This window comes from Mercurialis annua, linkage group LG7 (genome assembly GCF_937616625.2).
Source record: "Mercurialis annua linkage group LG7, ddMerAnnu1.2, whole genome shotgun sequence".
Taxonomy (NCBI): Eukaryota; Viridiplantae; Streptophyta; class Magnoliopsida; order Malpighiales; family Euphorbiaceae; genus Mercurialis; species Mercurialis annua.
The window spans coordinates 48,211,411-48,229,620 of record NC_065576.1 but is presented as its reverse complement, the minus strand read 5'-3'; the positions used below and the strand labels follow the sequence as shown (position 1 = coordinate 48,229,620).

Sequence of the window (18,210 nt, the reverse complement as noted above, 5' to 3'; positions counted from 1 at the left end):
AGACGAATCCATTTTGTTACTGAAAGATCTTCAATCTATCGTCGCTTCTTGATAATTGAATTGCGCCTCGTGATAAATTTTAATCCGTCAGAAAAATGAAAAAGAATTGGCTATTTATTATATTCTATGAAATTCAAATAACATAAACAAAAGGGGTGGCTACCGTCAATAGAAAAATTAAGCCATTGACGGCTGCCGAAGAAAAAAATAAAAAAAAAAGTTATAGGCGGCTAGGATTTGTTAGAGAGAAAAGAGAAGAGAAGGCTACTAGGGTTTTTTTTATTCTTTTTTTTTCTCTGTTAGTAATGAATCAAAGATAGTTTAATATTGCTATATGTGCCGACTTTGAAACGTTTGGCTATAACGGACCTCTCGCGCATACGTTTGACATTTTATTGTGATTAATCCCATTTCATTACATTATATTGGATAAAGAATTAATTGTATACGCGCAACGCGCGGACATCGACCTAATTTATCATATATTTGAAAAAAATAATACTATAAATATGCATATGAATATTATCGTGATACAACAATGAAAATATTTTGAATCTCCCAAAATTATTGCCCAGTGTAATTACTTAATTTGAAATAATTGTTTTTGTATTTTTTATAATTGGAGAAGAGAGAATTATTGTGAAAGGATTTGAATCCATGGTCTAGTCTTTCGATTTCTAGCGTTTATACCATTTAAACTATATAGGCTTAATCACCAAAAAATGCCAAACCTATACGTTTTGTGTCAATTATAGCCAAACCTTTAAAAATCACCAGATTTAGCCAAACCTTATATGTTCTGTTTCTTTTTTAGCCATTTTTAAATCGAACCGGTTTTTTTGACACCGTGTCGTCCACGTCACCGCCAACTAAGCAATTGGCTGGCATGACAGCTGAAATATTTAAATAAGGTTTGGCTATAACTGACACAAAAAAATATAGGTTTGGTATTTTTTGGGTTAATTTTAAATTCAAGCCAATTTTTAAATTTAACAATTAGTAAATTAATTATATCATTTATGAAATTTATATATATTTAAAAATAATTAATATTTCATATTTAATACTAATTAAAATTAATTTTAATTTTTTATTAAACCTAATTAAATCTAATAAATTTATATTATAATAAATTTTAATGAATATGTAATTAAAAAAATGAATTAACGTATTACTTAGGAATTAATATTGAATTAATTTTGGTGAAAGGATTTAATGTTTATGATGATTTTGAACTTGATTTAGAATTTTTAATGTTGTTGAGATTTTGTTATGACTGAATTTAGGTAATTAATAAAATAGTTATGTATAAATTAAGGTAATTTTTTGGCTATACCGAGTAAAATGACATATGCGTTTATGCTTATAAACATCATGATATATATTGATTACACCACAATGAGCTTCACTTATTAAAGAAAAAAAATGAGAAAATAATTAAACTCGTCCTTTAAATAAACAATCTATTCAGTAATTATTTTTATATTTATATGTGTATAGTTGACTTATGAACATTGTCGTATGTTTGTTGTGTATATTACTCTCAGATTGTTCGTCGGAAGACGAACAATTGGGTCTCAAACGGCGGCGGTGTCAAAGAATCGACGACTAGAATTTAAAAAAAAAATTAAGATGAATATGACATTTTTTGTTTTTATTAGAATTTAAATTAATTATATATCCCTCAAATATGTAAAAAAAATATTATAATTATTTAAATTTAGTAAAAATAAATTAATTTTAATTAGCGTTAAATAAAAATATTATTTTTTAAATATATATAAAAATATTATAATAAATAAAATACTATTTTATTTATTACTTAAATCCAGTCATAACTATTCTATTTTATTTACCTTAATTTATACATTAGTTTTATTCATCAAAAAATACCAAACCTATGCATTTTGTGTCAGTTATAGTCAAACCTTATTTAAATATTTCAGCTGATATGCCAGCCAATTGCTTAGTTGGCGGTGACGTGGACGACACGGTGTCAAAAAAACCGGTTCGATTCAAAAATGGCTAAAAAAGAAACAGAACATATAAGATCTGGCTAAATCTGGTGATTTTTAAAGGTTTGGCTATAATTGACACAAAACGTATAGGTTTGGCATTTTTTGGTGATTAAGCCAACTATATATTCGTAATTATTATACTTTTTTTTAAAAGAGATGAAAGGCCAAGGCCAGAAGAAGGTTAAAGCGATCTGCACGTACGGGGTAGAGAAACACCCGCCAAATCATCCATAAAACAGTGAGCTACAAAAAAAAGTAATTATTATACTTTAGCTGTGCCGTTAAGTTGATTTTGACGTGGTCTTTTTGAATTTCTGACTTTTGTCCTGATGTTGCTAAGGCAATCTCTTTTAAAATAGGGCTTTTTATATGTTTTACGGGTTTTTTCAGCCCAATATCTTTTATACGGGCCAAATAATTTCTTTACTTTTCATACCGAATTTTATTACTTTGTTGACCTAGAATTTTAAATTATTCTCTTTTTTACGAACTTCCTTCTCTTAGCTCTGAATTGGCGGTTTTTTTTTCTTTTTTCTCTGAAAATAGCGGTTTCTTTTCTTCTTCTCCACACGATTTCTTCTTCTGATAGTCGTCGCTCTTCATCAAATCTCAGTGCCGCTCCACTGCCGCCTTCGTTGTGCCGCCGCCGTTTTCTTATTTTTGTGTTTTCTTTTTCAGATCTGAACCGGAGTTTATTGTCGGAAGGAATAATAGATATCAGAAGTTTTTAACGATTTTAAAAAGTTTTTTAAAGGCATATGATCCGATTTTGAAACGAAAATATTCACCGTTCTTCTTATTCTTCTTTTTCATTTTCAGATCTAGAAATTGTTTTATTAACTGTTTTTAAGTCACAGTAATTCTTTACATTAAACATGTGTAAAGATTATTTTTAAGGAATGTAATAATAATTTTCATGTAGATTTTATGTAATGAAAATATGTTATCTCTGCAGTTTTACTATGTTTGGTTATATTTCTGCGTTTTTTTAATTCTGCAGCACGATTTGTTGATGATGGTAGATTGATAAAATTATTGTAATGTTTCAGTGTTGTTAATTTTATGTTAATTTTATGTTGATAATCGGTTGATATTTATTGATTTTAACATTGACAAATAAGATAATGATGTCCGTGAAATAAACTAAAAAAATAAAAATTTAACTGAGACTAGATAATGATATGTTAGCATTGGGAAAAAAGACAAATAAAGATGTTGAATTATTATAATGTTACAATGTTGAAATTGTGTTGATTTTCGGTTAATATTTTGTTGATTTTAACATTGGTGAAAAAAACAATAATGATATTGAATTATTATAATGTTATAATGTTGATCTTGTGTTGATATTGTGCTGATGTTATGTTGATATCAACATATGTAATAAACTAACTGATTCAAATTTTTCAATCTTTTTTATACTAATTTTTATTTTTTCAACATTTTTTCAATTTAATTTCAATTTTTTTATTTTATTTTCACATATAATGTGTTTTTTTTCGTTGATGATAAAATCAACTAAATATCAACATAATATTAACGCAATATCAACATAAGATTAACATTGTAACACCATAATAATTTAACATCATTATTTTCTTTTTCACAAATGCTAAAATTAACAAAATATCAACCGAAAATTAACACAATGTCAACACTATATCATTACAATAATTCAACTTCGTTATTTGTCTTCTTCCATGATGATACCATATCATTATCTAGTCTCAATCTAATTTAATTTAATTTTTTAGTTTATTTCACAAACAATATTATTTTATTTGTCAATGTTAAAATAAAAAAAAATCAGTTGATAGCAACATAATATCAACATAAGTCAACATAAAATCAAAAACACTGTGATATTACAATAATTCAGCAATCAATCATCATCAACAAATCGTTCTGCAGAATTAAAAAAAAAACACAGAAACACAAGAAAAATGCAGAAATAACATAATTTTATTCCATAAAATCACAAAATTATTCTACATAACATGAAATGAGTATTAGATTCTCTAAAGATACTCTTTTATACATGTTTAATGGTGAAAAAACAGTAAAAAAATTAACAAATTATAGATCTGAAAATAAAAAAAAAGAACAAAAAAATTCAAATCTGAAATCAAAACGATAAAAGAAAGATGACGGCGAGACGAAGACGGAACGGCGGAGGCAGAATGATGGAGGTGGAACGACGGAGGTGGAACAATGGAAGAGAAACGATGGAAATGGAACAGCGGAGGCGGATTGGTGCGAAGAACAAAAGGTGAGTTGAGAGAGAGAAAGGAGAGAGAAAATTGAGGAGAGAGAAAAATATTTGGTTTATGAGGATTTGACTTGAAGTAGAAAATATATTTTTTCCGTATAAAAATAATATCTCCAGCGTGGATGATAGTTTTCATATTGAAAACTCTTACCCGTATAAAAGATATATTTTTACAAATATTAGATGTTTATGTAAAAAGCCCTTTAAAATATACACAGAAATTGTTAAACAATTAATTTACCATCCTGAACTTTTATGTTTTAACTATTTTTTGTCTCCATCCTAAATTAAAATATATTAAGAATTGCACAAAAGGTTGTTACACTAGTCATTGCATGCTAGATTAACGAAATGTGTAAGTTTCTTTAATTCAAACGAATGAAACTTTGTCTTTATTTAAAATTAAACAATTGCAATTTTCAGAATCTCACCCCTCTATATAAAGCCCTAATTCCTCTAAGTATTCTCCACAGCAAAACCATCATAAAACAAGTTAGTTTTACAATACAAACATAAACAAAAAAGAAATGAAAAACCAAATCATCTCCAACATTCTTCTCATTTGCATTTTTCTCATTCTTATTCTCAATTCAGCAGAGTCTCAATCCTGCAGCCCTAGCGGCAAAATACGAGGCGTAAAGCCGCCTCCGGGACAATGCAATCAAGAACACGATTCGGATTGCTGTATACAGGGTAAAATGTACACTACATTCAAATGTTCACCTCCGGTGACCGGAAATACTAAAGCGACAATGACAATAAACAGTTTCGTGAAGGGCGGTGACGGTGGTGGGCCGTCAGAATGTGATAACCAGTATCATGCAGATGATGAGCTGGTGGTTGCACTCTCTACAGGATGGTTTAATAACAAGAGTAGGTGCTTGAAATATGTTAATATCCATGGAAATGGGAGAAGTGTGAGGGCTAAAGTAGTTGATGAATGTGATTCTACTATGGGATGTGATTCCGATCATGATTATCAGCCGCCTTGTCCGAACAACATTGTTGATGCATCGAAAGCTGTCTGGAGCGGTTTAGGAATTTCCGATCCCGATGATGTCGGATCCTTGGATATATCTTGGTCGGATGCTTGAGTTCTTTATATATATATGCAATTTACAATTGTATTTGTAACATAAAAAATATATCTCTGTATGGGAAAATTTTTATATAAAAAATTAGTGTGTTTGTACTTAAATTGGCTTCTGAATCATTTCCTATTTTGTTTCATATATGGTATAAATTTTTCTTTCAATAAATTTTGTGTATATTAATTACAAGAAAAAGTATTCCGATCTACATATATTTGTATCGTAGAATTAAATAAATCTAATTAAATTGAGGTCAAGTATATCCATATCTGAATGGTCCAAATTGAGATAGAAAGTTTAGGTTAATTTTACAATAAATTTTAACCTTATTACTCCTCCCAAAATAATTTCATTTTTCCCTTTTCACACAGTTTAAGAAATACAATTAATGCCCCTAACTTTTCACAATTTTATCTTCATATTTTTTTTATACTCTTATTAAATGTTATGACTAATTTGCTTTTTAGATTAATGGAAATAAATGATAAGCTTCATATAGGCATCCAAAACGTTCATTGGTTCAATTGAACATAAAAAAATTGAGAAATAAGTGTTATCAAAAAACATCAAAAACTGCCTCACCAATGTCGCAAACTGACATGTAAATATTAAAAATATCGAAAAATAATAACAAACAAAATTATCTAAAATAAACAGAAAGCATAAATCGCTATTTTGGAGGCCCAAATAATAGAATTAGTCCCATAAATCGGCTAATTGCACTCCTCTACCTTTGCCCAAATTACGAAACTACCACTATGCAGTCTATGCTACTTGTTGGAAAAATATTGCAAGCGTACAATATCAACTCGTAATACAGATTGTGAAATCCGGATATCTTATTCATAGAGAAAGCTATCAAAATACATCCAATTAAAATTCATTCAGTCTATCTAATAAAATATAAGAGAGAAGAAATTAAAACTAATTAAACTAAAATAAGCTATGTAAACTAAAGTAATAATAAAAGCTGAAATTAAACTGTGATTTACGTTATTAACTATCCTTATACTATTAATCAAACACTACAAGAAATTTGATTTTTGGAAACGTCAGTTGTCGTTATAAAAACTCAAAATATGGTTGTTAAATTTTTTTAACAACGATAAACATAATTGTGTGTGTTGGTGTAATGTAATGTTTTTCATAACGACTTCTTTACTATCGGCCGTTGCTATATGTTTCACAAATTCTATAAAATGGTTGTTAAAGATATTAATAACTATAAAAATCATTGTCAAACATTATAATATTAATTATTATTTAATATGTTATATAAATTTATAAAGAACATTTATTTTATTTATTTTTATAATTAAAATAAAAATATTATTAAAATTTAATATTTTTTACTATATCTGTTAAATGAAGTACACATAAATAATATTAGGTCAAAATCTTATTTTCAAAAAAATACAAATATGAAACATATCAAAAATGTAAAAAACTTGTTCAAAACAAACATAAACAGAAGTCAAATTTCTAAGAAATACTAGGATTTACAGCAGCAAATTCAAGAATCTCAGGACTAGACTCAAAAAATGCCATATCTTCTTCTTCTCTCAAATTTAACCGTGCTTCAATTCCATCACCATCTCTTGTATCCATAAAAACTATAACATTGCTCATTATCCCTGTGGTAGTACTAACCCATGCAGGCCTTCCCCAGCCAAAATCAGTATCATACAGTCCAAATCTGCACCAACTTGTGCATACATAGAAGTCTACACCGTTACTCATTCCGAACTCTCCGAACTCCTTATAGGATCCGCAAATTTTTTGCGAAGCTCCTTCCCCTTGCAGCTTCTTCGCATAATTTTCGCTAAATCCTTCCATTTCTTTTCTTATTTTACGAAAAAAATCTTTTAATTCTAACTCGCAGTGATCTTCATCCATCATTTTTGGAGCGATGTACCCCAAACAGTTACCTGCAAGTCGCAGCAACGGATTCATAATTAAATTTTTTATTAATTTATGTCCAAATATGTATTTATGTAGAGAAATAATAGCATGGAGGTAAAATTCTATCTGGACAAATTTAAAGAAACGTCAAATGCAAAACATACGATAAAAATTAAATAATTTGTTACCCATATTAAACTATATAGATCACCAACCTTTTCTCAAATTACAGATTGGTCACTAAACAAATTTTTCTTACAAAATAATCATTGAACTCTATCTTTTGTTACAAAAATATTTTTCTTGTTACGAAGAGATCTCTACATTTTTTATGAATTATAAAAAGGTTATTGAGTTATACCTTTTCTTACAAAAAGGTCATTAAACTATGTTCTTTTTTGTAATTTCGGCTTACTATGTAAGCAAAAATGTTGCGTTTTTGCGTGGAAACAGTCTGTTTTTTATGGGTGTATTTTTTTTTAATAAAAATAAGAGTTCAGTGACCATTTTATAAGAAAAGTTTGTTTAGTGATCTTTTTGTAATTTGAGAAAAGTTTGGTGACCTACGGAATTTAATATCCCTCATTATCCCTGCACGCAAGTAATTTATTTAAACACAAACATTGGGAAACAAGTACAAAAAAACTTAATTACAAGATTGGACAAAACTATAAAAAATAAATAGTTTCGTTTTAATTGATTAGAGCTGAACACGGCGCGAAGTTAAGAAAGTTCGAGTTGACATAGAGAGTGTTAGAATGTTTTTTTAATTAACCTTATTATGATTTCATTCTAGCTTACCATTTTTTTCTGTTGTTTTGCCTGTGAGGTATTCTTACACGAAAGTTGTGCTAGCAAATAATTTTGAATTTCCATATAAGAAAAATGTTGTCTGAAATGAATAATTAACCTCATATTATAACAGAAAATTAATTTTAATTATCAAAATATAACAAATGAAATGTTGGTTGCCGAAGTATAATAAGTCTATAGTTTATTAACCGCAAAAATTTTAAATTACCTGCGTAGTGTTTAGGCAGGGGCGGCACGAGCCTGGAACGCATGTTGATCATTAGAGCCCAAATAGATGTCCTAGAATATCCCAATCTTGATCTTAACGCGGCCAATGCAGTTTTCCATAATAGCGCCGCAACAGCTTCCACTCGGGTCGGTTCTAACGCAGTTTCGCTTGCGAGTTTAGCTCTCAGGGCGGAGATTTTTGAGCCAGTGAAAACAAATCTTCTTGACCTGTAGTTTTTTAGCTTCATGTCAATCGGGTTATGTGGGATCGAAATGTCTATAGGTGGAAAAATTGATGAACCCATGAACATAGGAGGAGTCACCGTCTTACTCAAGACGGTATGAGCGGTTGCAGACCAGCATTGGGCGAATGTAGATAAGGTGGCTGCATCAGTCATTTTATGCGAAACGCAAATCCCAACCGCTAATCCGCTACAGTCGAAGAAAGTAGCTTGGACGATTAATAGATTACCATCAGCTGCTTCAGGGGATTCTGCAGCTGCAGGCAATAAACAGTCCAGCATCGGTGTGTCAGGATTTCTGAAAAATTCTGAGAGTGGAAATTCGATTCGAGCTTCGATAAATTCAGCTCCTTCATCATTACAATCTATGGATGTATGGTCTTTGAGTCTTCCCGCAAGCGGGTAAAAATGTGTTAAGGTATCGGATAGCGATTTCTTTAGCTTCTGAAGTTTTTCGTGACGATCTATATGGTGATCATCGCCATCATTCGCAGGGTAAAAGAGAAGAAGCGGTGTGTAAGTATTCGGAAGGAGCTGATCAAGAAGTGATAGGTTAAGGATTTTAAGGTTGTCGGGAGTCGGAGAAGACGGTCTGATGGTTTCTCGTTGTATGATCTTAAGTTTTGCAGCCATAGTTTAACGAATTTTAATGTCTAGTCTGATTCGGACACAGAAATGAAGAAAAACCTGCCTGCCTTAAATACCAAATAGCTTCAGAATTGTGTAGGTTGAATATGGAATATATTTTCTATTTCTTCTCCAACATGGCACAATAAATATTAACTAAAAAATGTTTCTAATGGCATAGATGAAAATGGTGGCATCTATAATTTTTCATAGGAAAAACTGCTAAAAAAAATTCTTAACCTCTTTTATAATAGATAAGTTACATCTTATGGTAAAATTTGGTCTACAAAGCATAATTTAATCAAATCCTCCATTTCCAACGGTAAAGTTTGGTCTACAAAAAATTCCTAACCTCTCATATAATAGATAAGTTAAATGTTGACTAAATATTAAAAATCTTATTATTTTTACAAATCAATTCAATATCATTTATCCAAAAAAAATAAAAATTGTATTATAGTATAAATTTTTTAAAAAAAATATACTCCAGCATCGGAGTATCATTCAAATAATAAAACATTCAAAAAAAGTTATTTCTATATTTTAATTTTATAATTAATTCACAAATTTATTAATTATATTTCTTCTTTTAATTAATTTATATTTCTTCTTTTAATTAATTTTATTACATAATATAATTATAATTATAAAGCTAATCACCAAATTGCAAAACGATAATACTTTGGGTATATTAAAATCATTACCCAATGTAATTACTTTGGAAAAATTATTATGGTATTTCCCTCCGTTATTTGTATAAATCTCTACTTGGTATTTTTTTTTAAGTATTACCATGAGGTGTCTGAACGCGTTCTAAATATAAAGCAGCACTTTTGAACCTTCAACATTCAAACTAATATTCATTCAAACCGGATAGGTCTCTTGCAGGATGCTTGGTATTATATTTAACTAGGTCGATGCCCCCACGGGTTTGGTCTAATGGTCTAAGCCTTTGAGCAGCTAGTCTAAATATTTTTAGACCACTAGACCAAACTCTCCCACCTTTAGATTTTGTTTTAATTGCATCCCGACGTAGGAAAAATCCTTAATTGTACCCTAATTTGTTTTTTTTATCAATTGTAACCCAAATTGAAAATTTATACACTTTTTAATTTTAAAAGTTATTAGGTATAATTTTAGAAAGTATGTTTTTTTACATTATTAATAACATTAGCATCTAATTGGAATTTAAAGGTGGCGATTTTGAGTACAGTTGAAACATAAAAAAGCAAACTAGGGTACAATTGAGGATTTTTCTACGTCAGAGTGTAATTGAAAAAGAATTTAAATATGAGGAGTTTTGAGAGGATTTTCCTATGTCAGGGTGCAATTGAAGAAAAAAAAGATGAGAGACTTTTGAGTGATTAAGACTTAATTTAAAAGACAAAATACATGTTATAGTTACTTTTTAAAAATAAGATAGTTTGATAATAACACCTTACAATTTTTATGATTTATTCATCTCTTCCATTTCCCTTAAATAAGGTAATGTAATGCAACATTATGCATTTAATTTTCTGTCTAAGAAGTAAATAAACCTTTTCTCTTTAATATTATAGTACCTGGATAAGGAGATACTTTAATTTAAATTTTTAATAAAAATAATGAATGAATATCTTTTTAAAAATGCAGCCAATGACAATGGTTATACACAAAATAAGTTGCAGCATCCGGCGACAATTGTTTTCCATGCACACAAAATGTGAACACTAATTAAACGCAACACAAAATTCACAACTTCAACAAAGTGCACAAATTCTCATTCAGTCTTGCCATGTGACTGTATCTTGAAAATGTTTTTCAGTTTGACAACCAGCCTCCAGTCATCCATTGAGAGAGCGTCCTATACACAAAGGAAAAACGTTTAGCAATCTCGAGGCTTAGCAAATTTACTACTTGCATTTCTTTATTTGACAGCATAGAGTGTACTTGAAATTGCAGACACGAAATTTCTGATATATCGAAAGGTAATGAATCCCTCCTTATCCTGGGATCTTTAAAAGTCTAAGCAATGCCCTCAGCCACATAATAAAAAAAAAAGAGAACCGGCAAGCTTCATCAACCCGAATTCAAGCACAATTTAGGTAGGAACAAATACACGCAGGTCGCTGACAGTTTGCCAGGCAGTTCACAAAACAAAATCATTGGCAGATGGATAACCCAAACCTAATAATACTAGCAAGAACACCATGAAAGAAAATAATTCAAACTGAAATTGAAGAATAATGAGCATTTCATGTCAGCCGTCGTATATAAATAAGGATAAAAAATGCTATAACAACACTACCTTGCCATCCATATTAATATTAATAGGGATACAATCAGCCCATGTTATTTCTATCTTATTGTTTTTTCTTTTCACAAGCTTTATGCACAAAGAAAACTTTGCAAAAACACTAACTTCCTAAAACTAAAAGAGACACATGCAAACAACCAAATAAGATGTTGCTAAAAGTCTCTCATAATTTCATTTAGTTTGTGACACAGATTTATGACAATGCATGGAGTAATACAACAATGGCTTATTGGATGGTGGACCTTTCCCAGCAAGAATTCACCAATTCTGATGTTTGGTGACATTAAGGAGAAAAGGTTGTTACTGTTTGAATTGATAATTCTCGAGTCAAGAGAGCAGCTTACACCATTAGTATGTTAAGGATGCATTCGTATGACGAGATCCTATGCCCAAGTTCAGGATTGAGACTCTGATAGAGCGATATTTATTGCACACAAACTTATTAACTAATACACATTGACTGGTCGCATTATGAGCACACATAAAGCGAGACTAGTTCCATAGAAAGCATATTCAATGAAACTTGTGGAGTTAGCTAATTAGTCTATCTTTCAATAGGCGAATTGATTGTCCATGCTTTCTCATTTGTCCACTGCTCGCAATTCTAGATTTAGGATAAGCAACTCAACTAAAAATTCTAACAAAAAATGCCCAAGTTCAAAAGGCAAAATAGGTGTACAAATAGTAAAAAAGATGAACGAAAAGCGAAATGAATTACCCGGTGATAAGTTTTAAGAGCATCAATTGACCTCCTGGAAATATGGCTGACAAGAAGGTCTTCATGATTAAAATGCTTACCATACTCGGGAGTGTTGTTAGTAATCTGCAAAACAACAAAGCACGCAATAGATGAAACTAAGAGCCTAGATTCATCAGAAAATTTAAACAAGAAAAGATAAAAAGTTGAAAATTGAACCTTAATCGACACCTTCTGGCCTTTGATGGCATAATCGACAGGCCCTCTCTCATCCCTAATGCAGGCAACCGGGCCGACGTCGAAAAAATCTTTGCGAGCAACACAAATTGGTGTCCCAACCTGTGTTTCAGATACAATTGTTTAGGTACAAAATTGATTTCTGATAAAAAAAACAAGCATATCACAGGCATTTAAGCACATGAAATTATAAGAGTTCGTACCTTAAGTATGCCTTCAACAACTTCAACTCCCAAGAAAATAGGATCATTCTTGTTGAAGATGAAATCTGGTATAATCTTCAGTGCGCAAGGGAACACTGCTTCCTCTTCCTCTACAGCTATGATCTCCATCTAAATTCTCTAGTAAACACACAATTTCAATTACCACTGCTTCTAATTCAATTAGATATATGAATACGTAAATAAAACTAATCAACATACTCTTTTAGGGATTCAGAATCCTGTGATTCGTGCCGTCGCAGGACCAAGAAAAGTAAAATAAACCAGTTTACACAACAAACGGTGGAAATCTTTAGGGTTGTTACGATTGGCCAAATGCCTGTTTAGGAATAGGAATATGAATAGGAATAAAAATCCTAATCTAATTATATACTAGTGAGAACCCCTAAAAACCCCACCTTTATCTTTATTTTCAATTGCACCACCACCTTTATCTTCATTTTTCACCTGTACCCCGATAGATTAAAATGACCTCTTTTTATTTAAAAAAAAAATTCAAACTAATCCTTCATTTTCAGCCTATATACTATTAAGATGTTAATATTATTAATATTATAAAAATGCCTGCTTCTTAAAAAAAATCAACAATTAATGATTTTACTTTTTTTACTTTATATTAATTATTAATATTTTTGAAATTAAAAACTGCAATCCTTTTACTTTCTTAACAGACCACCGGTCCGGTGGTCTGTTAACGGACCACCGGTGGTGTTTTTTTTATTTTTAATTTTTTTTATTTAATTGTTTTAAAAAATATAAAAAGTTACTTAATTATTAGGATTTTTTTGAACATTTTTAAAGATGAAGAACTAATTTATATTTTTCCAAATGGAAAAAATAATGATACAATCCTTCTATTTAGTTGGTTTTAATAATTTTATCCGTAAATTAATTGAATTATCAATTTTTTTTATTTTGGAGTGCAGACAAAAACTGAAAACCCTAAATAGGGTGCAATTGAAAATTCTCCTAGGTGGTGGTGGAATTGAAAAAAAGTTCAAAGGTGGGGAGTTTTCAGCATTTTTGTCTTATTTTTATAACTGGCAAAGGGTAGTTTTGCTCGGTGGCGGATCCAGAAATTTTACATGGTGGGGTCCATAAATATTTAAAATTAATATCTTTTTATTATATTATATTAAATCATAAAATTTTCTATAATTATCTTTGATTTTTTTATTTTTTTAAATATTAGATCATTAAATCATTACTCGAGTATTAAATATATCAATTTTAATATACATTAATAAATAATCATTTAGTAGTTAATCGCTCTTTGTTGATTTTATTCGTAATTTTCTTTTAATAAGCAATGTTCATATATCGACTTAAATAATTAAAAAATTGATAATTTATTAAATTTGGCTATAGATTAATTCTATTTTTTATAATATCTTATAATGATTCATGAAGAAATATGCATATATGAATCAAATTAGAGATATTTTAATAAAATTTAAATGAAAAACTAAATAAAAATACATTTAAATTTTAATTGTAATCAACAAATAAAGAAAATTTGTATTGTTGTGAAATGTATATTTATTAATTATTTTTTCTCTAACTATTTAAAATTTTAAGTTGTGTGTAATATATAATTTTAATTTTACAATTTAAAATTGCATTATATTTTATATGATACTAATGTAATTTTTCAATTTAAATGTCCATAGGACAATTATTTTCTTAATTAATATGATATATATGTTAAATAAAAAATGAATAAATGAGTTGGAAAGCAACTTTGATTATTTGTCGGTTAAAATTTATAAAATTTCCATGGACCCCACCCTTGTCAATATACATCCGCCTCTGGTTTTGCTGCACAACGTTTATACCATTTAAATTATAACTTGTCGGTAATTTATTATTTCATTAAATATTGAAATTTATATATAATTTATTATTAGTAAAAAATTTGGAATACACATTCAACTGTAGGGGTGAGCAAAAAAACCGTCCGGCCGAATTAACCGACCGGATCGATGAATTTCGGTCAGTTCGGTTTGGTTAAAATGTCTAATTCGGTCAGTTTGGTTTTTATATAGAAAAATTTAGTTTTTTGGTTACCGAACCGGCCGAACTAAGCAAAATTTTGAAATTTTTAGTTGTTCCTCATAATTTTTCCGGTTTTAACCGAACAGACCGAATTAACCGACGTATTAGGTTGGTTCAGTTATGAATTCTTTTTCCTATCTTATTCGATCAGTACAGTTTTCATTTAAAATTACTTATTCGGCCAGTTTGATTTTGACTATTTAGTCAAACGGTTAATCCGTTGAAGGGGTTGTCGGTTTGGTTTCGACCAAATTGACTGAATGCTCACCCCTATCTGTCGTAAAACCAAATCCGATAAGCTATAATAAATATAGATGATTGTTTCTGTATATTTTATCTAATATTAATATTGACATGAAGGCTAACTAATTTTGTAGCCTTGGACAATATAGAATATTGCTCAAAACTGATATTATAAAACTCTTAAGTATTATCTAAAAACACTCTGATCTAAATATAATGAAAAATAAAACTTTAATCTATGTACTAATTTCAAATGAAATAAGCCAAGTTCAAAAAATATGAACAAAAATATAAACATCTATCTAAACTAATAAATATTGAAATTTTCAATAAGTATTGATGGATACCGAATCCTATTGTAAGTATAATGGAGCCGAGTTGCAGGAGATCCACTCTCAGATGATACCGGACTCCCCCTGAAGATCCGAAGATATGAAGGAGACGCCGAATCTCTTAAGATTCGGTGACATAAAGACCGAATCCCACATGATCCGCCGAAAGCGCGTCGGGTCCGGGATTCGGGTAATCGACTAAGTATGGAAATATTGTCCTATTCGGACACAAACAGTACATATGGAAGGATAAGCTCTACTTTAGGAAGATAAGACTATTTAGGAAGACGTTCCTAAATAGGACTCTTATCAGATTAAGTTAGATCACGACAAATCAGGAGAATCTCTACAATATTGCCGAATCCCTATAAAGTAGGATTCACCTGCCTAATACAACTCTACTAGGTATATTCGACTACTATAAAAGGAGCACGAGGTATGCCTAGAATCACAATTACATTCATATACTCAAAACGCTGCTCAAAACTCTAAACTGACTTTAGCATCGGAGAGTTAATCGGACAACCACCGTCCGGTTAGCTTCTACCCTGTTTTGCAGGTCTTACTCACCGGTTCAGAAGGCAGACTCCATCAATTGGCGCCGTCTGTGGGAAAAGCTTAACTAAACTTCAAAAGAAGGAGATTTTCTGAACTCAAAAACAAATCTCATTGAAGAAGATGACTTCTGAAAGAGTAAACCTGAAAGACAAACAACCAATGGACCCAAAAAGCACTCCGGAGATAATCAACGTGACGGAAGACGGGCTTCACAACTCCGGGGAAAAAAGCAATACCGGAGGGCCCTCTTTTTCAACACCCCAATACCAAACTAATCCGATGAGGGGAAGCAACCCAATTGCTTTCAATCTGGGCACTGAAGAACAAGCACCAAACGCAGCAGCACAAGATCCACACAACGAAATACTGAAAAAGATACTAGAATCAGTACAGGCAAATCTTGACAGATTGGCTAGCGAAGCCAAAAGAACAAACGACAGGCACGAAGAAACTATGAAAATCCTAAGGGAAAATTTCAGCCCTACAGCTCCCAGAAGAAGAGAAAGAACAGAAAACGCAAACCCAGGCCGACGAGAGACAAGGGCAGAAAACAATAAAAGCAAGGAACCCCGAACCAGAGGGAACGGAGAAAGAAACGAAGCAAGAAACCAGCGAGAAAATAGAACCAGCGACGAGGAAAGTCCGAACAGAGACAAATCTAACGAGGAATCACCGGAGACACCCATAAATGAGCACAACCAGGAGGACGCCCGGAGCGGTCTTAATTCAAAGAGAGACGAACGAAAGCCGAAAGAGAAAGAAGACGAGCGCCCATCCAAAATTCTGGGAACCATACACATGATTAACGGTGGAGGACATAGCAGCTCCACGATCAGGAGGAAGCAGAGGAAGGAAGTAATGAACATACGAGAAACTCACATGCCGCCGGTGATCTTCGATGTAGAAGACTATGAACACGTCAAAGCACCCCACAACGATGCTTTGGTAGTGACTACTATCATTGAAAATTGGAACATGGAGCGAATCCTAATCGACGAAGGAAGCGCGGTAAACCTCATGACAAACGCAGCATACAAAATGATGGGAGGAACGGCGTCAAGGCTACGCCGAGTCCCAATTCCGCTATCAGGACTTGGTGGCCCCTCCATCACTCCACTGGGAGCAGTCACCTTGGAAGTAATAATCGGCCCAGAAAGAGGAATAAACAAGAAAATCATGTCACTATTTAACATAGTGGACATGGAACTGACATACAATGCCATCCTAGGAAGACCTTTCCTCCATGATTCGCCAGCAGTAACCAGCATAAGAGCGTTGGCAATGAAAATAGCAACCGAAAAGGGAGTAGTGACGCTGAGAGGAGACCAAGGAATAGCCAAGAAGTGCTATGACGAGTCAGTGGTGGATCTCCAAGAAAACAAGACCGAAAAGAAGGAAGAATAGGAACGGAAAACGACCCATCATCGGTAACGACTTTACGTCTTACCAGATGGCGTCAAATCTATCTTTAATATTTTGTATGCCATCTTTTTATCAATAAAAGTTCAATTTTGCTACTATCTGATTAGCCAGACGAATCAATAAAGAAATAAAAATCAAGAACATCCACGAATGATTAAATCAAAGATGAAAGAAGAAAAAATAAATTAAAGATCAAATTCAAGAAAGGCTAAAAGCCAAGAAAATGAGTTTAAATTAACTCAAGGCAAAATCGCCGAACTAGGCAAATCGCCACAAAAGGCTAACAGCCAAGAAAATGAGTTTAAATTAACTCAGAAAAGGCAAATCGCCAAAAAAGAGTTTAGATTAACTCGAAATAAAAACAAAAATAAAAGAGTTTAGATTAACTCTATAAAAAGCAACGCCAAGAACAGGGTTTAGAATAACCCTCGAGGCAAGACAAGTACATAAAAATTGATATAAGGCGAAAGCGCATTTCGGAGAAACACGAAGAAAATATATTCATAAATTGCGAATTACAAAAAGCAAAATTAGTACATTAGCAAATACAATCAAAAGAAAAACTACTAGACACGGTCTTTAGACATCTTGACAAGAAGGTCACGAGCGATGGCCTGGGGATCCAACCCGTTAACTCCAGAAAGATCAATATTAGGATTCTGCTCTAGAAGCTTCCTCCCAATCGCAAGGCGATACTCGCTTATCAAAGCAGAGTAAAAAGCTTTCGTATCTAGCAAACGGATGTGAAGACATTCAACCTCCGATCTTAGACTGTCCCTCTCCCCACCAACAAGGGAATTGATTCGAATAAGCTCCTCAATCTCTTGAGTCAAGTCATCGGTCTTCTTCTCGATCACTTTCACTTGGCGATCATTAATCGCATCCTGCGCCTTAAGCTGCGCCAGAAGGGAATCATGCTCTTCCAAAGAGGCCTTCAATTTTGCCCTTTCAGACTCGGAAGTCGCCAAAAGAGAAGACAG

At 31.6% G+C, this 18,210-nt stretch overlaps 3 protein-coding genes across 3 annotated transcripts; 1 reads left to right on the top strand and 2 right to left on the bottom strand.

The window, feature by feature from the left end:
- The first annotated feature begins 4,814 nt into the window (after positions 1 to 4,814).
- Positions 4,815 to 5,381, top strand: LOC130015756 (kiwellin-1-like). Its single transcript, XM_056106520.1, has one exon. It carries the CDS (start codon positions 4,815 to 4,817, stop codon positions 5,379 to 5,381), a length of 567 nt encoding a protein of 188 aa, XP_055962495.1.
- A 1,413-nt stretch (positions 5,382 to 6,794) lies between these two features.
- LOC126656364 (stemmadenine O-acetyltransferase-like) lies at positions 6,795 to 9,321 on the bottom strand. Its single transcript, XM_050350917.2, has 2 exons — positions 8,302 to 9,321; positions 6,795 to 7,306 (listed from the first exon to the last, which is right to left on the bottom strand). Exons 1-2 carry the CDS (start codon positions 9,173 to 9,175, stop codon positions 6,861 to 6,863), a joined length of 1,320 nt encoding a protein of 439 aa, XP_050206874.1. The 5' UTR covers positions 9,176 to 9,321; the 3' UTR covers positions 6,795 to 6,860.
- Positions 9,322 to 10,744: 1,423 nt separating this feature from the next.
- Positions 10,745 to 12,957, bottom strand: LOC126656366 (uncharacterized). The gene is made up of 5 exons (XM_050350920.2): positions 12,822 to 12,957; positions 12,603 to 12,740; positions 12,382 to 12,501; positions 12,184 to 12,288; positions 10,745 to 11,012 (listed from the first exon to the last, which is right to left on the bottom strand). The coding sequence occupies exons 2-5, from the start codon at positions 12,729 to 12,731 to the stop codon at positions 10,929 to 10,931; spliced, it is 438 nt and encodes a 145-aa protein (XP_050206877.1). The 5' UTR covers positions 12,732 to 12,740; positions 12,822 to 12,957; the 3' UTR covers positions 10,745 to 10,928.
- Between the last annotated feature and the right edge of the window lie 5,253 nt (positions 12,958 to 18,210).